The following is a 25,471-nucleotide window of genomic DNA, read 5'->3' on the forward strand; positions in this document are numbered from 1 at the left end:
TTACAGTGAATTCTTAACTAACATATACAGTGCAGTAAGTGTTTAGTATTCTGAGGAACATTTTAAGTGATTAGTTTACTTTTATACAATAAAAAATGGCAAATATATCTCAGTTTCCTGCATTTGATCCTGACTTAGTCCAGACAAACTGTGTACAGAGGTGGACCAAATGGCTTAAAAGGTTTGAAAATTTGTTGATAGTTTCAGACATCAAAAGTGCTGAGAGAAAGCGTGCCTTTCTACTTCATTACGTAGGTGATAGAGCAGGGGTGGGCAACCTTTTTGAGAGTGCGTGCCAAAATCAGTCAAGTCTCTGACACAAACTTTTTCCACGTGCCAACCATTTTTTTTAGAACATATTTGGTATCTCTTAAGAACTTTTTAAACGAAAAAATAATAAATTACCTCAGTGCAGTAAAACATAGTATAAAAAAAAAAAACAGAAAATTTTTATTTAACCTTCAGAAGTACATTTCAACAGCCTTTAAGCTTTTGTGACTTTAATAGAATACAACAGAAAAAACTTGTTGACTCCTTTTATATACTGTCAGTGAGACTTCTGCTGCTGCATAACTGATGACAGAGATTTTACATCGGGTTTATATTTAGTAACAGTGAGAGATATGCATGCAGCGCTAGTTTCATCTGTCATGCTACTCCTGTTACGAGACTTAGCAAAGTTCATAATTGAGAACAAAGATTCGCAAGCATATGTAGACGAAAACATGGTTAGCAATGCTGTTGCAAGGTTTTTTAAACAGACATAATTTTCTGGAATAGCATTCCAAGTCCTTAATACTTCGTTTTCCGCATTTCTCTTTGTTACTTTCATCTCTAATCTCTCTCTTTCAATATTTTCCAAGTCAACTCTAAGGTCAACAAATTTCTGCTTCCAAAATGAGCTACTCTGAAATTCAATCAACTGCATCTCAAAATCATCCATGTCTATCCATGAAAACATTTGCAAGTTTAGTTCATCCATTTTGATGCTGTCTGGAAACTTGATGAACTTTACTGTGTCTTCCAGTTCTCTGAATTTGGCAAATCTTGTAGAGAACTGCCAAACTGTTGACTCGATAATGTTTACAAACAGCTTTTGAAGACATTTGTGGTCTGTTCTGTCATCTTTTAGATCACTGATGTACCTCTTTAGGTTTGGAAAGTATCTAAATCTCTCATTATCTACATCCTTCTTAAAAACTTTAAGCTTCATTTCAAAAGCTTTTATGTAACAAAACATAACATCAAGTGTCTTACTTGAGCCCTGTAACTTAATATTCAATTCATTTAAATGTTCACAAAAATGTGCAAAAACATCAGTTTACAAACCCACACGATGTCAGAAAATTCCTGGTATGACACTTGTTGGTCGTTCAAATAGAGCTTTATTTCATCTAAGCATTCATTAAATCGTTTCAGAACCAAGCCTCTGCTAAGCCAACGAACACAAATTCATCAACACAAATAGAAAAAAACTTGCATGAAGACAAATCTTTTGTAAATTGTTCAGCTGTATTTCTTTCCAACTTAAGTATCCTATTTTTAACTGTTTTCCTACTCACAGGCAAATCTTTAATGCGCTGAATAATCTTTTTCTTTTCTGAAAAGTTGTCAAAAAGAAAAGGTGCACATTCTAGCCAAGCTTCTTTAATATACTCCCCATCACAGAGAGGTTTTCCGTGTTGGGCAATAATTTTTGAAACTTCAAAACTAGCAGCAACTAAGTTGGAACTGGGCCTACCTGAAATATAATTCATAAAAGTTTCAACTTGTGTTTTTGTCTTGCTCAGTTCACGAGAAATTAATTCTCTTTGTTCCTCCTCAGTTTTATTGCTTAAGTTCTTATGAACATTTTCAAAATGTCTCTTTACAGAAGAAGTTCTACAAACAACTGTGTCAGAACAGAAAATGCATAAAGCTTTATCATCCTTCTTAATCATGTCAAACTTTTCAGTCCAGTATTCCTTAAATTCTCTAATATCCTCTTCATTTGACTGACATCGTTTCTCAGCTGGTGGTGGTGACATTCTGTACAATCTGTACAAAATAAGTAATATTTTGCATGGAAGAGAAGGTAATAATATGCATGTAATATGTATATAATAATATGTTTGTAATATGCATGGAAGAGAAGGAAGATCAAAAGTAAGTTAAAATAGTATATGATGAGTAACTCCAATGAATAGCAATGATAACGGATTGTGTTGTCGTTGTGAAGTGCATGACGAGAAATGAATTAGCCTACTTCTACTGAAATGCGAGTATTTAAAGAATTATTTATTTCCTGTTAATATTATAGCACACAAACTTTGTAGTAAAGTATATGTACGTTTATTCTAATACCAATCAATAAGTTTAATAAGCCAATGTTTGAGGTAAGCGTGACGAGACAATGAACATAATAAAAATCTTCAGAGGATTTTTTTTTCTTTTATGAAAATTCGAGGGTTTTCTTTATTTTACATAATTCCAGAAACAACACCAGCAGCCGCTTATCACAAAGACACTACTTCCTAGGCATTGAGTACTTATGCCAAGAGTTTATAAGACTTCACTTGGTTCGATAGACAAAACCCATTTTTGTGTGTTTGTGTGGTGTGTTGTGGCGAAACATCGTTGAGTCGGTGACATCTTGCTTATGTCAGCTCTGTTCTTAGGGAGCAGGCGAGCGAGTACGTGTGAATTTAAGGATTAAGACTATTCTTACAATGACATTGAGTTTCACAAAGTTATTGATTTATAAGGGGAATAATTTTCACCTGGAGATGAAGTACTGACCTTCTTCTCGGGGAGGAGGCAAGTGAGCAACTGTGAGAAACACTACGAAGCAAGACTGCGAGAGAGAGTTACGAGTCTGAGATCGTCTGAACATGTGTTCATTACGGGGACTTCATGCAGCCCGTCCTCCAAACAAAGATCCAAAAGTGATTCCATGCACCCGACAAACCCCCTGTTTATGAATGAAAACCGGTTTACACACGACTCACAACTGCTGACGTTCGAACATATCCGGAACAAGTGCTTCACTGACGAATTTTGTTCGAACCACAACGCTATAATGCTTCACCCACGTACTACAAATACAAATAATCGCCAACAGAACCTAAACACCTAACCTAACCTATCCTATGCCTATTTATACACAATATGCTAATATATTATAATATTAATTTATACTTGAGAAAATTCCCGTTTTGAATGAACAGCATGTTAAAATTTATGAATGCGTCTGTGGGGTCGACCGCTGGTTGTAATGGACTAGAGTCGAGGACGAGTTGCTTCATGGGGGTGGGGGACTGTTGATTTCACTGGTTATATTACGGCCGTCAATGGAGAGAAGGGGAGAGGATAAGAATTATTATCTTTCTTTAGCTTTCGAAGGTGAAGATGCTTTAGATTTAGATAGTAAAGTGAGTTTAATTAATATGCGTCAAACTGAAGTCGGGCGGCATTCAAAAACATGAGGTTTAGGGGGGGGGGAGATGTTGTGGGGGTTTAAATTCAAAGTTTACGAAATTAATTTTTAAAGGTGGGCAGGCATGGCGTATTTTGCCTTCACAGATATGATTGTCAGTGTACACTATGGTTATGGGTGCAGCCTTTAGGTTAGAAAGGCTTATTACATAAAATATGAGCCAAAGTAAATAGAGGGGAATCATCAATACATCGGCATGATCGATGACGTAAAAAAGAAGGTAACTATGGCAACAAGATCAACTTCTTTTTCTTGAGACCTCTTTAGCTTCGTAGAGCTTAAACCTCTTCACCACCAGGACGTACATATACTGTCATGGCATGTAAGCTTATACCCCAAGGAAAGTAGTTTTTTTTGTCTGTGCTTAGGGTAACATGTGCTTGCATCTGTGCTTAGGGTAACCTATGCTCTTGTGTGCCAGAGACAAGTCATCGGCGTGCCAAGTTTGGCACGCGTGCCAGAGGTTGCCCACCCCTGTGATAGAGTTTGTGACATCTTTGACACACTGAAAGACACTGGTGGTACCAAAGATTATGACATTGCCAAAGCCAAATTAACTGAGCACTTCAAACAAAGACAAAATACTGCAATGGAAATTATGCATTTCAGGAGAACCAGACAACTCTCTATGAAACTTGTAGATCATTACCACACAAGTCTGCAGGGTTTAGCAGCCCATTGTGAGTTTGCTGATGTTGACAAAGAAATCAAATAGCAAATAATTGAAACATGCACATCTACACGTCTCCGTCGACGAGCTATAGAACTTGTTGATGATTAAAGTTCTCTTACCAAGATACTGGATATTGCTCGTCGAATGGAAGATGCTGCACGTGATGCTCGTGTCATGGAATGCAGTGCCAACAACAGTTCTGCCACTGTTACCAACAGTGATGAGGTACTTAAGGTTCAGGGAGGACACCGTGATCAAAGAAGATATCATGGCAAACCTAACAGCAAATTGAGCCGAGAACCACATCACAAATGGGGTCAAGGAACAAGACTCAAGCAGTCACAACGACTCACATCAGAGGGTGTCAACAATAAATGTTACAACTGTGGAGGAGACTACTCACACCAAGGTAATGTTTGTCCTGCTCAAGGTAAGAAGTGCTATGAGTGTGGAAAACTAGCTCATTTTGGTGCTATGTGTCGTTCCGCACTAAAGAAACCACAGTCAGTGAATAAAAGCACTGTACGAGGATCAGGTCATATGAGTCGAGGTAGTAAACGCAATATTGCACCTCATATCTAGAATGTTAATAATGTACAAGACAATATGTCATTACAACCAGTCCTCAGATGACAGTGAATGTGTATACACTTATGGAGTACAAGCAATCACAGAATGGAATGATCTTCCAAACAACCCAGAGACTATAGTATACATTGCTGGTATTTGTCTCAAAGTTCTTATTGACACTGGATCAAACATTGACACCATTGCTGAGTGCCACTATGAGAATTTAAAAAAACAGTTCCAAAGCTTGAAAACTATAATGGCAAAGCAACTGCTTATGCTTCAAAGGTAGCCTTGCCAGTGATTGGAACTTTCACTACAGAGATTAGTCAAAGAATGCAATGCTCATTACTACATTCCATGTTGTTAGGAATGCAAAGGAGTCTCTACTCAGTTACAAGACTTCAACCAAATTGGGGCTACTTCAGCTTTCTAATGCTGTAGCAGTGGATTCTGCAAACAATGTTGATGCTATTTTTGCTGAATTTTTCTGATCGATTTGAATCCATAGGTTGTTATACTGATAGCAAAGTACATCTGCATATCAACCCAGATGTAATTCCAGTTGCCCAACCACATCGCCGACAACCATTCCATACTCACAAGAAAGTCGATGCCGAACTGGATAGGCTGATGGAACTAGATATCATTGAACCGGTAACAGGTCCAACACCATGGGTAAGCCCAATTGTCACTACACCAAAGCCGAAGAATCCAGATGAGATATGCATCTGTGTGGACATGCATGTTCCCAAGAAGGCAATAATACGTGAACGCCATCCTACACCCGCTGTAGATGATATGATATACCGCTTGAATGGTGCAACTGTATTCAGCAAGTTAGATTTAAACAAGGGCTATCATCAGCTTGAACTTGATGATGGGAGTCGCTTCACCACAACGTTTACATCACATCGAGGTCTATATAGGTACAAGCGCCTGAGTTTTGGTATTAACAGTGCTGCTGAGGTATTCCAGCACATCATAGCCAGGTATTGCAAGATATACCTAATGCTGACAACATGTCTGATGACATTGTTATGGCCGTACCCAAGCTGAACACGACAAAGCTCTTCGTGCAACATTGCAACGCCTACGAGACAAAAATCTGACGCTAAGCCGAGCAAAGTGTGAGTTCAATCAACATAGAATTGAATTCTTTGGACATGTACTTAGTGACAAAGGTCTGTCTCCAGATCCTAAGAAAGTTGCAGATATCAAGAATGCTGCACTTCCTTCAACGTCCACTGAAGTACATAGTTTTCTGGGAATGGCAAATTACTGTTCTCGCTTCATTCCAGATTTTGCTACCATTACGAAGCCTCTACGTGAGCTCCTGAAGAAAAATGCATCATGGTACTGGAGCGATATCGAGCAAAATGCATTTGATGCTGTGAAAGATGCACTAGTAGAGAATGCGACTGCTGCGTACTTTGATCCATCAATGGACACTAAGTTAACGGTGGATGCTATTCCTGTTGGTTTAGGTACTGTTTTAGCCCAACACAAACCTGGTCAAACAGATTCCAGAGTAGTAATTGCCTACGCCAGTCGTTCTCTCACAGATGTTGAGCAACGATACAGTCAGACAGAGAAGCAAGCTCTTGCTCTTGTATGGGGCTGTGAACACTTCAATGTGTATCTGCTTGGTGCACACCTTCACCACGATAGTCACTGACCACAAACCGTTGGAGACCATCTTCAATAATCCAAAGTCCAAACCACCACTCGCATTGAGAGATGGGCTCTTCGTCTGCAACCATACAACTTTACGGTGAAATATAAGCCGGGTGCAGGCAATCCCGCTGATTACATCAGTCGACATCCTGCCAACAGTTTCACCATCACCAAGCATCAGCAAGTTGCCGAGGAATATGTACACTCTGTAACCTGTGATGCAGTCCCTAAGGCTCTTACTCTTGATGAAATCCGTACTGCAACCCGAGAGGACCCAACTCTGCAAGCAACAGTGGATGCATTGACTAAGAAAACGTTTCCACGCATCCCACCCTCAGGAGTTGACCAAGATGCATTCAAAGCACTTGAACGCATCCAGACAGAATTAAGTGTTTACGCAACAACGCGACACCGTGCTGCGAGGTACTCGTATTGTCCATTCCGCTGTTCTCCAGCAACGTGCTCTGAAGCTTGCACATCAAGGACACCAAGGTCTTGTTAGGACCAACAGCTGCTACGAGAAAAAGTGTGGTTTCCTGGCATTGATCGTCAAGCAAAGGACATACATGATGCCTGTGTTCCTTGCCAAGCTGCAGTGGATACTTCAAGACCAACACCTCTACAACCTTCACCACTACCTGCCTGCACCATGGACGGAAGTATCGATGGACTTCTGCGGACCGCTACCAACTGGAGAGTACTTGATGGTAGTCATTGATGAACACTCACGTTATCCAGAAGTAGAAATCATCACTTCCACATCTGCAAAGGCTGTCATCCCGAAACTCGACAAGATCTTTTCAAACTTTGGCATTCCTGAAGTTGTCAGATGGACAATGGACCGCCATTCAATGGACAAGACTTCGTCAACTTTGCTGAGCATATTGGATTCAAACACCGCAGTGTGATGCCACTACATCCTCAAGCAAATGGGAGAAGTTGAGAGATTCATGCACCCTCTCATGAAAGCGGTACGCTGTGCTCATGCCGAAGGACGATCCTGGAAACAAGCTATGTATGCTTTTCTCAGGAACTACCGTGCAACACCACATGGAACACTGGGCAAGTCGACTGGTGAACTTTTATTTGGACGTCTTATGAGAATCGCACTACCTGTCATGCCAGCCGGAGGTAACGGATAAACGTCCTCGCTCAGAAGGATGCAGTAGCCAAGGGCAAAATGAAAATTGCTCATGATCAAACGTGCAAAGGAACAAAGTCATAAAGGTTGGAGATACTGTTCTAGTTAAAAAGAAAAAAGAGGGAAAGCTAGATATGCCGTATGATACAAACCAATATAAGTGATTAGTGTAAAAGGAAATATGGTAACAGCGAGTAATAGAGATTATAGTATAACACGTAATATGGCTTATTTCAAAGTGATTCCAACTGTTGTAGAAAATGATGAAGTGCAAAGTCGTACAAAGGAAAAAGAAAAAATGACTTATAACCCAACAAACAATTCATCAAGGGATGTTCCCTGTATTTAAGGACTCTCGTCCTAAACGTCATGTTAAACGCCCTACACGATTTGATGATTAATTGTGTTCCTATGTAATGCAAAGTATTTACTTATTATGCTAAACTAAATTTAATATTGTTTGAATAATGCAGATCTCTCATTCAATATTTTGTAACTTTGTATTACAGTTTCTTTCATTTTTGTTTAACATTGCATTTGTATTTTTAACATTGAAATCCTTTGTGGTAAAGATTAAGTTGTTTAAATTCTTTGTGTGCTTAATTAATGTTAAATGTATGCAATATCTCTTGATGTGTTAGTAACTTACTTTGTGTTAATAACTTTGCTTTGTGCTACAAGCATGGTAGACATCCTGTATTCAATCTTTTTAAAGAAAAGGAGGGATGTCATGTTCATAGAAAACGGTACCATCCGTTATAATGTGCTACGGCTCAGTCACCAGCAGAGAGGTAAACAGGAGAGCATACAGGACGCCACCAGCTTGGTAGCTACTAGTCATGTAATCGTTTATAAGTATTAAAGTCAGTAACCAAGCAATGGCTTTATATCAACCCTACAACCAAGACTTCCTCAGCTACACACAAACACTACAGTACTCTTCTAGTTTACTTTGATGATCTAATAATCATGTCACAAGATGTTCAGGCTCATTTCCATAACCTTGAGAAAGTACTAGCAAAGCTCGCTGAAGCTAATTTAAAAATAAAGCTTGCAAAATGTTCATTTTTAAAGGAGAAGATTAATTTCCTAGGTCATACAGTTACACCTTCAGGTATTATATTGAATGAATAAAAAATTATTGATGCCCGTGATTTTCCAACGCCTCGTACCGCAGAAGCCGTAAGACAGTTCACAGCTCTTGTAGGATTTTATCGTTCATTTATTTCTGGATTCTCTATTATAGCCGCTCCGCTTTACAAATTGCAAAGAAAAGATGAACCCTTTGATTGGGGAGAGGCCCAGGATCAGTCATTCAAAAAACTCAAGGCAGCCTTGATTTCGTCACATGTCCTTAGGTACCCAGATTTTTCTAAACCTTTTACGTTGGTTACAGATGCTAGTGACATAGGTCTAGGTGCTGCATTACTTCAAACAGAAGGTCACAGAGATCACGCAATAGCTTATGCTAGCCACACATTATCTAAAGAAGAGAAAAATTATAGGGTAACAGAACGAGAAGCCTTGGCAGTTGTCTGGGCACTTAAACATTTCAGGGATACAATTTATAATTACCCAGTTCATGTTCTTACAGATCACCAACCATTAATTCCCTTGTTCAAAAATAAGAATCCAGTTGGAAAGTTTGCTAGATATTTGCTCATAATTCAAGAATTCAATCCCACATTTGGTTATATTCCAGGAAAGCAAAATGTTGTAGCTGATACGTTTTCTCGACATGTAGCTGCAATTCAGTTAAATTACCCAGCATTAAATTCTACAGTAGTCGAGACGGAACAAAGACAAGACCCCATATGGGCACCCGTCATTAAATTTTTGACTAAGCAAGACACTCGCCCGATTCATAAACCACTAGTGCCATTGAAAGAATTAGTGATGTTAGACAATTTACTGTGTAGAGTAGTTAAGCTAAGGACAGCCCCGAGGAAATGTTGTCAGTTAGTTGGTACCAAGACAGCTGTCTTAGTACCAACTGTGTTAAAAATTCTCCATGGTGATCCCGCAAGTGCACATCCAGGAAAGTATCGTACACTCCAACAAGGTCGATTGAAGTATTTTTGGCCAAAAATGGCTAAGGAGATAGCTCATTATGTTGACAGATGTTTAACTTGTTTACAGCACAAGGGACATGTTTCAGGACCTAATCCAATTCAGGTGTACCCAGCAACTAAAGCTCCTTGGAAACGAGTATCGATGGATTTGTTGACAAATTTTGCAGAAACAGAAAAAGGGAAGAAACATTTGCTTGTAATGGTCGATAATTTTTCACAGTATTGCGAACTAGTTACTATCCCGAACAAAACAGCAGAAACTATAGCCAGGGCATTCCATGACCAAATAATTTGTAGATATAGTATGCCTAAAGTAATCCTTTCAGATAATGGTCCAGAATTCAGTAATAGTATTTTAACTAGCTTGTGTGATTTATATAACATTAAAAAATGTAGTATAATGCCTTACCATCCAGCAAGCAACGGATTAGCTGAACGTACTAACAGGAAAGTGTTAGATGCCTTGAGAGTCACGTTGAATTTTTATAACAACAATTGGGATGATTTTATACCCTTAATTCAGTGTGCTATAAATTCTTCAATTAATGTTTCTACAGGTGACACACCTCACGCTATTCTTTATGGTACAGATAAGATCCTCCATAATGAATTGATTAACGTACCTCCTACTCCCTTATATAACGTAGATGATTTTGTTCAAGTGAAGCATAGACAGATGCAACTAGTATTTAAGAAAATACAAGAACAACTGTCCAAAGCAACAGCCGAATTTACTCTAGCAAGGAATGCACGAGCTAAACCCAGTAAAATAACTATTGGATCTGTAGTAATGGTACGTAACCAACACAGGTCTGGTCCTATGTACAAGTTAACTAAGAAAGTTTTGGGTCCATATAAGGTAACCGAGCTTATCAAAGGTAACAAGTACAGACAGGTACGGGTGGTAACAGGAGAGTATATAAATGAACATTTAGACCACATGAAGTTAGCTAAAATGACTGTTGATGAGACTGATGAGGAAGATGACAATGAACTTACCCAGACAGATTCTCCTATTGGGACACCACCTTCTGTGGTTGACCAACCCGTCCTCTTAAAAATAACGTCACTTTTGGCTCGTATGCGCACTATGGCCAAATTTGGACATAATTTGAAATGAAATCGACTCACAAAAGTGACGTTCTGTTCCGTTTTCTATTTGAGTCGTCCGGTGTACACGCAGAGGTTATAAGAGGACACCTGCCACCTGTGGTATATTAGCAGTTAGTATACCTAGCAGGTACTATACCCAGCAACTAGTGTACCCATCAGGTGCCATACCCAGCCAGTGGTAAACCCTCTAGGTAGTATTCACAGTAATTGGTATACCCAGCAGGTAATATACCCCGCAGTTAGTATACCCAGCTGGTGGTAAACCAAGCAGTTAGTATACCAAGCTGGTGGAATGCCCAGTATTTAGTATACCCAACAGGTGGTATACCCAGCAGGTAATATACCCAGCAGGTGGTATGCCCAGCAGGTAGTATACCCAGCAGTTGGTATACCCGAAAGTTGCTATACCTGGCAGGTGGTATACCAAGCAGGTGGTATATCCGGCAGTTAGTATACCCAGCAGGTGATATTCCCAACAGGTGAAATACCCAGCAGGTGGAATACCCAGCAGGTGGAGTACACAGCAGGTGGAATACCCAGCAGGTGGAGTACACAGCAGGTTGTATACCCAGCAGGTCGTATTCCCAGCAGGTTGAATATCCAGCTGGTGGTGAACCCAGCAGGTGGTATACCCAGCAGGTGATATACCAACAGGTGGTATACTCAGCAGGTGGTATACCCAGCAGGTGGTATACCCAGCAGGTGATATACCCAGCAGGTTATATACCCAGCAGGTTATATACCCAGCAGGTGGTATAACCAGCAGGTGGTATACCCAGCAGGTGGTATACCCAGCAGGTGGAATACCCAGCTGGTATTATACCCGGCAGTTCGTATACCCGACAGTTGGTATACCCAGCAGTTGGTATACCAAAGCAGGTGGTATACCCGGAAGTTGATATACCCGGAAGTTGATATACCCAGAAGGTGATATACCCGGCAGTTACCCAAAATAACCAGCAGTTGGTATACGCAGCAGTTGATATACCCTACAGGTGGTATACCCAGCATTTGGTATACCCAGCAGTTGGTATACCCGGAAGGTGGTATACCCGGCAGTTGTTATACCCATCAGTTGGTATATCCAGCAGGTGGTATAGCCAGCAGGTGGTACACCCAGCATGTGGTATACCCAGCAGGTGTTATACCCGGAAGGTGTTATACCCAGTAGGTCGTATACCCAGCAGGTGGTTTACCGGCAGTAGGTATAACTAGTAGGTGGTATACCCGGCAGGTGGTATACCCGGCAGTTGGTATACCCATTAGATGGTATACCCAATTGATGGTATACCCAGTAGGTGGTATACCCAATTGATAGTAAACCCAGTAGGTGGTAATACCCAGCAGGTGGTATTCCCGGCAGTTGTTATACCCAGCAGTTGGTATATCTAGCAGGTAGTATAGCCAGCAGTTGGTACACCCAGCATGTGGTATACGCAGCAGGTGGTATACCCGGAAGGAGGTATATCCGGCAGTTGGAACAACCAGTAGGTCGTATACCTGGCAGGTGGTTTACCCGGCAGTTGGTATAAGTAGTAGGTGGTATACCCGGCAGGTGGTATACCCGGCAGTTGGAATACCCAGTAGGTGGTATACCCAGTAGGTGGTATACATAGCAGGTGAAATACCCAGCAGGTGGTATACCCGGAGGTTGGTATACCCAGCAGGTGGAATACACAGCAGATTGTATACCCAGCAGGTCTTATTGCCAGAAGGTTGAATATCCAGCAGGTGGTGTACCTAGCAGGTGGTATTCTCAGCAGGTGGTTTACCCAGCAGGTGGTATACCCAGCAGGATGTAGGCAGCTGGTGGTATACCACCTGCTGGGTAAACCACCTGCTGAGAATACCACCTGCTAGGTACACCACCTGCTGGATATTCAACCTTCTGGCAATAAGACCTGCTGGGTATACAATCTGCTGTGTATTCCACCTGCTGGGTATACCAACCTCCGGGTATACCACCTGCTGGGTATTTCACCTGCTATGTATACCACCTACTGGGTATACCACCTACTGGGTATTCCAACTGCCGGGTATACCACCTGCCGGGTATACCACCTACTACTTATACCAACTGCCGGGTAAACCACCTGCCAGGTATACGACCTACTGGTTGTTCCAACTGCCGGATATACCTCCTTCCGGGTATACCACCTGCTGCGTATACCACATGCTGGGTGTACCAACTGCTGGCTATACTACCTGCTAGATATACCAACTGCTGGGTATAACAACTGCCGGGAATACCACCTGCTGGGTATACCACCTACTGGGTTTACTATCAATTGGGTATACCACCTACTGGGTATACCATCAATTGGGTATACCATCTAATGGGTATACCAACTGCCGGGTATACCACCTGCCGGGTATACCACCTACTAGTTATACCTACTGCCGGGTAAACCACCTGCTGGGTATACGACCTACTGGGTATAACACCTTCCGGGTATAACACCTGCTGGGTATACCACATGCTGGGTGTACCACCTGCTGGCTATACCACCTGCTGGATATACCAACTGATGGGTATAACAACTGCCGGGTATACCACCTTCCGGGTATACCAACTGCTGGGTATACCAAATGCTGGGTATACCACCTGTAGGGTATATCAACTGCTGCGTATACCAACTGCTGGTTATTTTGGGTAACTGCCGGGTATATCACCTTCTGGGTATATCAACTTCCGGGTATATCAACTTCCGGGTATACCACCTGCTTGGTATACCAACTGCTGGGTATACCAACTGTCGGGTATACGAACTGCCGGGTATAATACCAGCTGGGTATTCCACCTGCTGGGTATACCACCTGCTGGGTATACCACCTGCTGGTTATACCACCTGCTGTGTATATAACCTGCTGGGTATATAACCTGCTGGGTATATCACCTGCTGGGTATACCACCTGCTGGGTATACCACCTGCTGAGTATACCACCTGTTGGGTATATCACCTGCTGGGTATACCACCTGCTGGGTTCACCACCAGCTGGATATTCAACCTGCTGGGAATACGACCTGCTGGGTATACAACCTGCTGTGTACTCCACCTGCTGGGTATTCCACCTGCTGTGTACTCCACCTGCTGGGTATTCCACCTGCTGGGTATTTCACCTGTTGGGAATATCACCTGCTGGGTATACTAACTGCCGGATATACCACCTGCTTGGTATACCACCTGCCAGGTATAGCAACTTTCGGGTATACCAACTGCTGGGTATACTACCTGCTGGGCATACCACCTGCTGGGTATATTACCTGCTGGGTATACCACCTGTTGGGTATACTAAATACTGGGCATTCCACCAGCTTGGTATACTAACTGCTTGGTTTACCACCAGCTGGGTATACTAACTGCGGGGTATATTACCTGCTGGGTATACCAATTACTGTGAATACTACCTAGAGGGTTTACCACTGGCTGGGTATGGCACCTGATGGGTACACTAGTTGCTGGGTATAGTACCTGCTAGGTATACTAACTGCTAATATACCACAGGTGGCAGGTGTCCTCTTATAACCTCTGCGTGTACACCGGACGACTCAAATAGAAAACGGAACAGAACGTCACTTTTGTGAGTCGATTTCATTTCAAATTATGTCCAAATTTGGCCATAGCGCGCATACGAGCCAAAAGTGACGTTATTTTTAAGAGGACGGGTTGGTCAACCACAGAAGGTGGTGTCCCAATAGGAGAATCTGTCTGGGTAAGTTCATTGTCATCTTCCTCATCAGTCTCATCAACAGTCATTTTAGCTAACTTCATGTGGTCTAAATGTTCATTTATATACTCTCCTGTTACCACCCGTACCTGTCTGTACTTGTTACCTTTGATAAGCTCGGTTACCTTATATGGACCCAAAACTTTCTTAGTTAACTTGTACATAGGGCCAGACCTGTGTTGGTTACGTACCATTACTACAGATCCAATAGTTATTTTACTGGGTTTAGCTCGTGCATTCCTTGCTAGAGTAAATTCGGCTGTTGCTTTGGACAGTTGTTCTTGTATTTTCTTAAATACTAGTTGCATCTGTCTACGCTTCACTTGAACAAAATCATCTACGTTATATAAGGGAGTAGGAGGTACATTAATCAATTCATTATGGAGGATCTTATCTGTACCATAAAGAATAGCGTGAGGTGTGTCACCTGTAGAAACATTAATTGAAGAATTTATAGCACACTGAATTAAGGGTATAAAATCATCCCAATTGTTGTTATAAAAATTCAACGTGACTCTCAAGGCATCTAACACTTTCCTGTTAGTACGTTCAGCTAATCCGTTGCTTGCTGGATGGTAAGGCATTATACTACATTTTTTAATGTTATATAAATCACACAAGCTAGTTAAAATACTATTACTGAATTCTGGACCATTATCTGAAAGGATTACTTTAGGCATACTATATCTACAAATTATTTGGTCATGGAATGCACTGGCTATAGTTTCTGCTGTTTTGTTCAGGATAGGAACTAGTTCGCAATACTGTGAAAAATTATCGACCATTACAAGCAAATGTTTCTTCCCTTTTTCTGTTTCTGCAAAATTTGTCAACAAATCCATCGATACTCGTTTCCAAGGAGCTTTAGTTGTTGGGTACACCTGAATTGGATTAGGTCCTGAAACATGTCCCTTGTGCTGTAAACAAGTTAAACATCTGTCAACATAATGAGCTATCTCCTTAGCCATTTTTGGCCAAAAATACTTCAATCGACCTTCTTGGAGTGTACGATACTTTCCTGGATGTGCACTTGCGGGATCACCATGGAGAATTTTTAACACAGTTGGTACTAAGACAGCTGTCTTGGTACCAACTAACTGACAACATTTCCTCGGGGCTGTCCTTAGCTTAACTACTCTACACAGTAAATTGTCTAACATCACTAATTCTTTCAATGGCACTAGTGGTTTATGAATCGGGCGAGTGTCTTGCTTAGTCAAAAATTTAATGACGGGTGCCCATATGGGGTCTTGTCTTTGTTCCGTCTCGACTACTGTAGAATTTAATGCTGGGTAATTTAACTGAATTGCAGCTACATGTCGAGAAAACGTATCAGGTACAACATTTTGCTTTCCTGGAATATAACCAAATGTGGGATTGAATTCTTGAATTATGAGCAAATATCTAGCAAACTTTCCAACTGGATTCTTATTTTTGAACAAGGGAATTAATGGTTGGTGATCTGTAAGAACATGAACTGGGTAATTATAAATTGTATCCCTGAAATGTTTAAGTGCCCAGACAACTGCCAAGGCTTCTCGTTCTGTTACCCTATAATTTTTCTCTTCTTTAGATAATGTGTGGCTAGCATAAGCTATTGCGTGATCTCTGTGACCTTCTGTTTGAAGTAATGCAGCACCTAGGCCTATGTCACTAGCATCTGTAACCAACGTAAAAGGTTTAGAAAAATCTGGGTACCTAAGGACAGGTGACGAAATCAAGGCTGCCTTGAGTTTTTTGAATGACTGATCCTGGGCCTCTCCCCAATCAAAGGGTTCATCTTTTCTTTGCAATTTGTAAAGCGGAGCGGCTATAATAGAGAATCCAGAAATAAATGAACGATAAAATCCTACAAGAGCTGTGAACTGTCTTACGGCTTCTGCGGTACGAGGCGTTGGAAAATCACGGGCATCAATAATTTTTGATTCATTCAATATAATACCTGAAGGTGTAACTGTATGACCTAGGAAATTAATCTTCTCCTTTAAAAATGAACATTTTGCAAGCTTTATTTTTAAATTAGCTTCAGCGAGCTTTGCTAGTACTTTCTCAAGGTTATGGAAATGAGCCTGAACATCTTGTGACATGATTATTAGATCATCAAAGTAAACTAGAAGAGTACTGTAGTGTTTGTGTGTAGCTGAGGAAGTCTTGGTTGTAGGGTTGATATAAAGCCATTGCTTGGTTACTGACTTTAATACTTATAAACGATTACATGACTAGTAGCTACCAAGCTGGTGGCGTCCTGTATGCTCTCCTGTTTACCTCTCTGCTGGTGACTGAGCCGTAGCACATTATAACGGATGGTACCGTTTTCTATGAACATGACATCCCTCCTTTTCTTTAAAAAGATTGAATACAGGATGTCTACCATGCTTGTAGCACAAAGCAAAGTTATTAACACAAAGTAAGTTACTAACACATCAAGAGATATTGCATACATTTAACATTAATTAAGCACACAAAGAATTTAAACAACTTAATCTTTACCACAAAGGATTTCAATGTTAAAAATACAAATGCAATGTTAAACAAAAATGAAAGAAACTGTAATACAAAGTTACAAAATATTGAATGAGAGATCTGCATTATTCAAACAATATTAAATTTAGTTTAGCATAATAAGTAAATACTTTGCATTACATAGGAACACAATTAATCATCAAATCGTGTAGGGCGTTTAACATGACGTTTAGGACGAGAGTCCTTAAATACAGGGAACATCCCTTGATGAATTGTTTGTTGGGTTATAAGTCATTTTTTCTTTTTCCTTTGTACGACTTTGCACTTCATCATTTTCTACAACAGTTGGAATCACTTTGAAATAAGCCATATTACGTGTTATACTATAATCTCTATTACTCGCTGTTACCATATTTCCTTTTACACTAATCACTTTATATGGTTTTGTATCATACGGCATATCTAGCTTTCCCTCTTTTTTCTTTTTAACTAGAACAGTATCTCCAACCTTTATGACTTGTTCCTTTGCACGTTGATCATGAGCAATTTTCATTTTGCCCTTGGCTACTGCATCCTTCTGAGCGAGACGTTTATCCGTTACCTCGGCTGGCATGACAGGTAGTGCGATTCTCATAAGACGTCCAAATAAAAGTTCACCAGTCGACTTGCCCAGTGTTCCATGTGGTGTTGCACGGTAGTTCCTGAGAAAAGCATACATAGCTTGTTTCCAGGATCGTCCTTCGGCATGAGCACAGCGTACCGCTTTCATGAGAGGGTGCATGAATCTCTCAACTTCTCCATTTGCTTGAGGATGTAGTGGCATCACACTGCGGTGTTTGAATCCAATATGCTCAGCAAAGTTGACGAAGTCTTGTCCATTGAATGGCGGTCCATTGTCCATCTTGACAACTTCAGGAATGCCAAAGTTTGAAAAGATCTTGTCGAGTTTCGGGATGACAGCCTTTGCAGATGTGGAAGTGATGATTTCTACTTCTGGATAACGTGAGTGTTCATCAATGACTACCATCAAGTACTCTCCAGTTGGTAGCGGTCCGCAGAAGTCCATCGATACTTCCGTCCATGGTGCAGCAGGTAGTGGTGAAGGTTGTAGAGGTGTTGGTCTTGAAGTATCCACTGCAGCTTGGCAAGGAACACAGGCATCATGTATGTCCTTTGCTTGACGATCAATGCCAGGAAACCACACTTTTTCTCGTAGCAGCTGTTTGGTCCTAACAAGACCTTGGTGTCCTTGATGTGCAAGCTTCAGAGCACGTTGCTGGAGAACAGCTGGAATGACAATACGAGTACCTCGCAGCACGGTGTCGCGTTGTTGCGTAACACTTAATTCTGTCTGGATGCGTTCAAGTGCTTTGAATGCATCTTGGTCAACTCCTGAGGGTGGGATGCGTGGAAACGTTTTCTTAGTCAATGCATCCACTGTTGCTTGCAGAGTTGGGTCCTCTAGGGTTGCAGTACGGATTTCATCAAGAGTAAGAGCCTTAGGGACTGCATCACAGGTTACAGAGTGTACATATTCCTCGGCAACTTGCTGATGCTTGGTGATGGTGAAACTGTTGGCAGGATGTCGACTGATGTAATCAGCGGGATTGCCTGCACCCGGCTTATATTTCACCGTAAAGTTGTATGGTTGCAGACGAAGAGCCCATCTCTCAATGCGAGCTGGTGGTTTGGACTTTGGATTATTGAAGATGGTCTCCAACGGTTTGTGGTCAGTGACTATCGTGGTGAAGGGTGCACCAAGCAGATACACATTGAAGTGTTCACAGCCCCATACAAGAGCAAGAGCTTGCTTCTCTGTCTGACTGTATCGTTGCTCAACATCTGTGAGAGAACGACTGGCGTAGGCAATTACTACTCTGGAATCTGTTTGACCAGGTTTGTGTTGGGCTAAAACAGTACCTAAACCAACAGGAATAGCATCCACCGTTAACTTAGTGTCCATTGATGGATCAAAGTACGCAGCAGTCGCATTCTCTACTAGTGCATCTTTCACAGCATCAAATGCATTTTGCTCGATATCGCTCCAGTACCATGATGCATTTTTCTTCAGGAGCTCACGTAGAGGCTTCGTAATGGTAGCAAAATCTGGAATGAAGCGAGAACAGTAATTTGCCATTCCCAGAAAACTATGTACTTCAGTGGACGTTGAAGGAAGTGCAGCATTCTTGATATCTGCAACTTTCTTAGGATCTGGAGACAGACCTTTGTCACTAAGTACATGTCCAAAGAATTCAATTCTATGTTGATTGAACTCACACTTTGCTCGGCTTAGCGTCAGATTTTTGTCTCGTAGGCGTTGCAATGTTGCACGAAGAGCTTTGTCGTGTTCAGCTTGGGTACGGCCATAAACAATGTCATCAGACATGTTGTCAGCATTAGGTATATCTTGCAATACCTGGCTATGATGTGCTGGAATACCTCAGCAGCACTGTTAATACCAAAACTCAGGCGCTTGTACCTATATAGACCTCGATGTGATGTAAACGTTGTGGTGAAGCGACTCCCATCATCAAGTTCAAGCTGATGATAGCCCTTGTTTAAATCTAACTTGCTGAATACAGTTGCACCATTCAAGCGGTATATCATATCATCTACAGCGGGTGTAGGATGGCGTTCACGTATTATTGCCTTCTTGGGAACATGCATGTCCACACAGATGCATATCTCATCTGGATTCTTCGGCTTTGGTGTAGTGACAATTGGGCTTACCCATGGTGTTGGACCTGTTACCGGTTCAATGATATCTAGTTCCATCAGCCTATCCAGTTCGGCATCGACTTTCTTGTGAGTATGGAATGGTTGTCGGCGATGTGGTTGGGCAACTGGAATTACATCTGGGTTGATATGCAGATGTACTTTGCTATCAGTATAACAACCTATGGATTCAAATCGATCAGAAAATTCAGCAAAAATAGCATCAACATTGTTTGCAGAATCCACTGCTACAGCATTAGAAAGCTGAAGTAGCCCCAATTTGGTTGAAGTCTTGTAACTGAGTAGAGACTCCTTTGCATTCCTAACAACATGGAATGTAGTAATGAGCATTGCATTCTTTGACTTAATCTCTGTAGTGAAAGTTCCAATCACTGGCAAGGCTACCTTTGAAGCATAAGCAGTTGCTTTGCCATTATAGTTTTCAAGCTTTGGGAACTGTTTTTTAAATTTCTCATAGTGGCACTCAGCAATGGTGTCAATGTTTGATCCAGTGTCAATAAGAACTTTGAGACAAATACCAGCAATGTATACTATAGTCTCTGGGTTGTTTGGAAGATCATTCCATTCTGTGATTGCTTGTACTCCATAAGTGTATACACATTCACTGTCATCTGAGACTGGTTGTAATGACATATTGTCTTGTACATTATTAACATTCTAGATATGAGGTGCAATATTGCGTTTACTACCTCGACTCATATGACCTGATCCTCGTACAGTGCTTTTATTCACTGACTGTGGTTTCTTTAGTGCGGAACGACACATAGCACCAAAATGAGCTAGTTTTCCACACTCATAGCACTTCTTACCTTGAGCAGGACAAACATTACCTTGGTGTGAGTAGTCTCCTCCACAGTTGTAACATTTATTGTTGACACCCTCTGATGTGAGTCGTTGTGACTGCTTGAGTCTTGTTCCTTGACCCCATTTGTGATGTGGTTCTCGGCTCAATTTGCTGTTAGGTTTGCCATGATATCTTCTTTGATCACGGTGTCCTCCCTGAACCTTAAGTACCTCATCACTGTTGGTAACAGTGGCAGAACTGTTGTTGGCACTGCATTCCATGACACGAGCATCACGTGCAGCATCTTCCATTCGACGAGCAATATCCAGTATCTTGGTAAGAGAACTTTAATCATCAACAAGTTCTATAGCTCGTCGACGGAGACGTGTAGATGTGCATGTTTCAATTATTTGCTATTTGATTTCTTTGTCAACATCAGCAAACTCACAATGGGCTGCTAAACCCTGCAGACTTGTGTGGTAATGATCTACAGTTTCATTAGAGAGTTGTCTGGTTCTCCTGAAATGCATAATTTCCATTGCAGTATTTTGTCTTTGTTTGAAGTGCTCAGTTAATTTGGCTTTGGCAATGTCATAATCTTTGGTACCACCAGTGTCTTTCAGTGTGTCAAAGATGTCACAAACTCTATCACAGGGGTGGGCAACCTCTGGCACGCGTGCCAAACTTGGCACGCCGATGACTTGTCTCTGGCACGCAAGAGCATAGGTTACCCTAAGCACAGATGCAAGCACATGTTACCCTAAGCACAGACAAAAAAACTACTTTCCTTGGGGTATAAGCTTACATGCCATGACAGTATATGTACGTCCTGGTGGTGAAGAGGTTTAAGCTCTACGAAGCTAAAGAGGTCTCAAGAAAAAGAAGTTGATCTTGTTGCCATAGTTACCTTCTTTTTTTACGTCATCGATCATGCCGATGTATGATGATTCCCCTCTATTTACTTTGGCTCATATTTTATGTAATAAGCCTTTCTAACCTAAAGGCTGCACCCATAACCATAGTGTACACTGACAATCATATCTGTGAAGGCAAAATACGCCATGCCTGCCCACCTTTAAAAATTAATTTCGTAAACTTTGAATTTAAACCCCCACAACATCTCCCCCCCCCCTAAACCTCATGTTTTTGAATGCCGCCCGACTTCAGTTTGACGCATATTAATTAAACTCACTTTACTATCTAAATCTAAAGCATCTTCACCTTCGAAAGCTAAAGAAAGATAATAATTCTTATCCTCTCCCCTTCTCTCCATTGACGGCCGTAATATAACCAGTGAAATCAACAGTCCCCCACCCCCATGAAGCAACTCGTCCTCGACTCTAGTCCATTACAACCAGCGGTCGACCCCACAGACGCATTCATAAATTTTAACATGCTGTTCATTCAAAACGGGAATTTTCTCAAGTATAAATTAATATTATAATATATTAGCATATTGTGTATAAATAGGCATAGGATAGGTTAGGTTAGGTGTTTAGGTTCTGTTGGCGATTATTTGTATTTGTAGTACGTGGGTGAAGCATTATAGCGTTGTGGTTCGAACAAAATTCGTCAGTGAAGCACTTGTTCCGGATATGTTCGAACGTCAGCAGTTGTGAGTCGTGTGTAAACCGGTTTTCATTCATAAACAGGGGGTTTGTCGGGTGCATGGATTCACTTTTGGATCTTTGTTTGGAGGACGGGCTGCATGAAGTCCCCGTAATGAACACATGTTCAGACGATCTCAGACTCGTAACTCTCTCTCGCAGTCTTGCTTCGTAGTGTTTCTCACAGTTGCTCACTTGCCTCCTCCCCGAGAAGAAGGTCAGTACTTCATCTCCAGGTGAAAATTATTCCCCTTATAAATCAATAACTTTGTGAAACTCAATGTCATTGTAAGAATAGTCTTAATCCTTAAATTCACACGTACTCGCTCGCCTGCTCCCTAAGAACAGAGCTGACATAAGCAAGATGTCACCGACTCAACGATGTTTCGCCACAACACACCACACAAACACACAAAAATGGGTTTTGTCTATCGAACCAAGTGAAGTCTTATAAACTCTTGGCATAAGTACTCAATGCCTAGGAAGTAGTGTCTTTGTGATAAGCGGCTGCTGGTGTTGTTTCTGGAATTATGTAAAATAAAGAAAACCCTCGAATTTTCATAAAAGAAAAAAAAATCCTCTGAAGATTTTTATTATGTTCATTGTCTCGTCACGCTTACCTCAAACATTGGCTTATTAAACTTATTGATTGGTATTAGAATAAACGTACATATACTTTACTACAAAGTTTGTGTGCTATAATATTAACAGGAAATAAATAATTCTTTAAATACTCGCATTTCAGTAGAAGTAGGCTAATTCATTTCTCGTCACTGCACTTCACAACGACAACACAATCCGTTATCATTGCTATTCATTGGAGTTACTCATCATATACTATTTTAACTTACTTTTGATCTTCCTTCTCTTCCATGCATATTACAAACATATTATTATATACATATTACATGCATATTATTACCTTCTCTTCCATGCAAAATATTACTTATTTTGTACAGATTGTACAGAATGTCACCACCACCAGCTGAGAAACGATGTCAGTCAAATGAAGAGGATATTAGAGAATTTAAGGAATACTGGACTGAAAAGTTTGACATGATTAAGAAGGATGATAAAGCTTTATGCATTTTCTGTTCTGACACAGTTGTTTGTAGAACTTCTTCTGTAAAGAGACATTTTGAAAATGTTCATAAGAACTTAAGCAATAAAACTGAGGAGGAACAAAGAGAATTAATTTCTCGTGAACTGAGCAAGACAAAAACACAAGTTGAAACTTTTATGAATTATATTTCAGGTAGGCCCAGTTCCAACTTAGTTGCTGCTAGTTTTGAAGTTTCAAAAATTATTGCCCAACACGGAAAACCTCTCTGTGATGGGGAGTATATTAAAGAAGCTTGGCTAGAATGTGCACCTTTTCTTTTTGACAACTTTTCAGAAAAGAAAAAGATTATTCAGCGCATTAAAGATTTGCCTGTGAGTAGGAAAACAGTTAAAAATAGGATACTTAAGTTGGAAAGAAATACAGCTGAACAATTTACAAAAGATTTGTCTTCATGCAAGTTTTTTTCTATTTGTGTTGATGAATTTGTGTTCGTTGGCTTAGCAGAGGCTTGGTTCTGAAACGATTTAATGAATGCTTAGATGAAATAAAGCTCTATTTGAACGACCAACAAGTGTCATACCATGAATTTTCTGACGTCGTGTGGGTTTGTAAACAGATGTTTTTGCACATTTTTGTGAACATTTAAATGAATTGAATATTAAGTTACAGGGCTCAAGTAAGACACTTGATGTTATGTTTTGTTACATAAAAGCTTTTGAAATGAAGCTTAAAGTTTTTAAGAAGGATGTAGATAATGAGAGATTTAGATACTTTCCAAACCTAAAGAGGTACATCAGTGATCTAAAAGATGACAGAACAGACCACAAATGTCTTCAAAAGCTGTTTGTAAACATTATCGAGTCAACAGTTTGGCAGTTCTCTACAAGATTTGCCAAATTCAGAGAACTGGAAGACACAGTAAAGTTCATCAAGTTTCCAGACAGCATCAAAATGGATGAACTAAACTTGCAAATGTTTTCATGGATAGACATGGATGATTTTGAGATGCAGTTGATTGAATTTCAGAGTAGCTCATTTTGGAAGCAGAAATTTGTTGACCTTAGAGTTGACTTGGAAAATATTGAAAGAGAGAGATTAGAGATGAAAGTAACAAAGAGAAATGCGGAAAACGAAGTATTAAGGACTTGGAATGCTATTCCAGAAAATTATGTCTGTTTAAAAAACCTTGCAACAGCATTGCTAACCATGTTTTCGTCTACATATGCTTGCGAATCTTTGTTCTCAATTATGAACTTTGCTAAGTCTCGTAACAGGAGTAGCATGACAGATGAAACTAGCGCTGCATGCATATCTCTCACTGTTACTAAATATAAACCCGATGTAAAATCTCTGTCATCAGTTATGCAGCAGCAGAAGTCTCACTGACAGTATATAAAAGGAGTCAACAAGTTTTTTATCTGTTGTATTCTATTAAAGTCACAAAAGCTTAAAGGCTGTTGAAATGTACTTCTGAAGGTTAAATAAAAAAAATTTTCTGTTTTTTTTTTTTATACTATGTTTTACTGCACTGAGGTAATTTATTATTTTTTCGTTTAAAAAGTTCTTAAGAGATACCAAATATGTTCTAAAAAAAATGGTTGGCACGTGGAAAAAGTTTGTGTCAGAGACTTGACTGATTTTGGCACGCACTCTCAAAAAGGTTGCCCACCCCTGCTCTATCACCTACGTAATGAAGTAGAAAGGCACGCTTTCTCTCAGCACTTTTGATGTCTGAAACTATCAACAAATTTTCAAACCTTTTAAGCCATTTGGTCCACCTCTGTGACAGGTTTGTCTGGACTAAGTCAGGATCAAATGCAGGAAACTGAGATATATTTGCCATTTTTTATTGTATAAAAGTAAACTAATCACTTAAAATGTTCCTCAGAATACTAAACACTTACTGCACTGTATATGTTAGTTAAGAATTCACTGTAATTACTTTAATTCTGCACTGTATATGTTAGTTAAGAATTCACTGTAATTACTTTAATTTTGCAAAGCACACAAGCATTTTAATGCAAAAGTTCACAACAATGCACAATATAGCACCAACTGACTTCTTACCTAGCCTTGTGTACGTGTGGTGTTTTTCCTACCTACAGCTGCACAGCAGTTGTCAGCAGTTGGCACAGCAGTTGTCAGCAATGTTGTTGTTTGACAACCCGTTCTCACACAAGACAGGACATATATGACTTAATGCTTAAAGTCAATATGTTGAATATGACTTAGTAAATATGTGATATATTCCCAGTTACTTTCTTTCCAAAACCCAAACTCTTCCTCACGTACCAATTTACGTTTCACAGTACCCGTCCGTCAACCTAGATAGCAGAATAGTCGTGATTGGTCCAATTATAAGGAAAATTGT

The 25,471-nt window shown here is 40.4% G+C and overlaps 2 protein-coding genes across 2 annotated transcripts; one reads left to right on the forward strand and one right to left on the reverse strand.

The window, feature by feature from the left end:
- Window positions 1-1,396: 1,396 nt before the first annotated feature.
- LOC123751297 (EPM2A-interacting protein 1-like) lies at window positions 1,397-3,673 on the reverse strand. Its single transcript, XM_045733388.2, has 2 exons — window positions 3,666-3,673; window positions 1,397-2,037 (listed from the first exon to the last, which is right to left on the reverse strand). The coding sequence occupies exons 1-2, from the start codon at window positions 3,671-3,673 to the stop codon at window positions 1,416-1,418; spliced, it is 630 nt and encodes a 209-aa protein (XP_045589344.1). The 3' UTR covers window positions 1,397-1,415.
- LOC138367858 (uncharacterized) lies at window positions 3,672-23,645 on the forward strand. Its single transcript, XM_069329842.1, has 4 exons — window positions 3,672-3,695; window positions 3,897-4,155; window positions 5,380-5,707; window positions 22,997-23,645. Exons 1-4 carry the CDS (start codon window positions 3,672-3,674, stop codon window positions 23,616-23,618), a joined length of 1,233 nt encoding a protein of 410 aa, XP_069185943.1. The 3' UTR covers window positions 23,619-23,645.
- The last annotated feature ends 1,826 nt before the right edge of the window (window positions 23,646-25,471 follow it).

Source organism: Procambarus clarkii, chromosome 23 (assembly GCF_040958095.1).
Source record: "Procambarus clarkii isolate CNS0578487 chromosome 23, FALCON_Pclarkii_2.0, whole genome shotgun sequence".
In the NCBI taxonomy this organism is placed as follows: Eukaryota; Metazoa; Arthropoda; class Malacostraca; order Decapoda; family Cambaridae; genus Procambarus; species Procambarus clarkii.

What these genes read in the sequence shown, in the direction of transcription:
- LOC138367858 (XM_069329842.1), top strand. Translation starts at nt 3,672, where the DNA reads ATGATCGATGACGTAAAAAAGAAG. An exon ending in TCGATGACGTAAAAAAGAAG is followed by an intron (nt 3,696 to 3,896) that starts GTAACTATGGCA and finishes CTTGTGTGCCAG; the next exon opens with AGACAAGTCATCGGCGTGCC. An exon ending in TTCCAGCACATCATAGCCAG is followed by an intron (nt 5,708 to 22,996) that starts GTATTGCAAGAT and finishes TATTTTGTACAG; the next exon opens with ATTGTACAGAATGTCACCAC.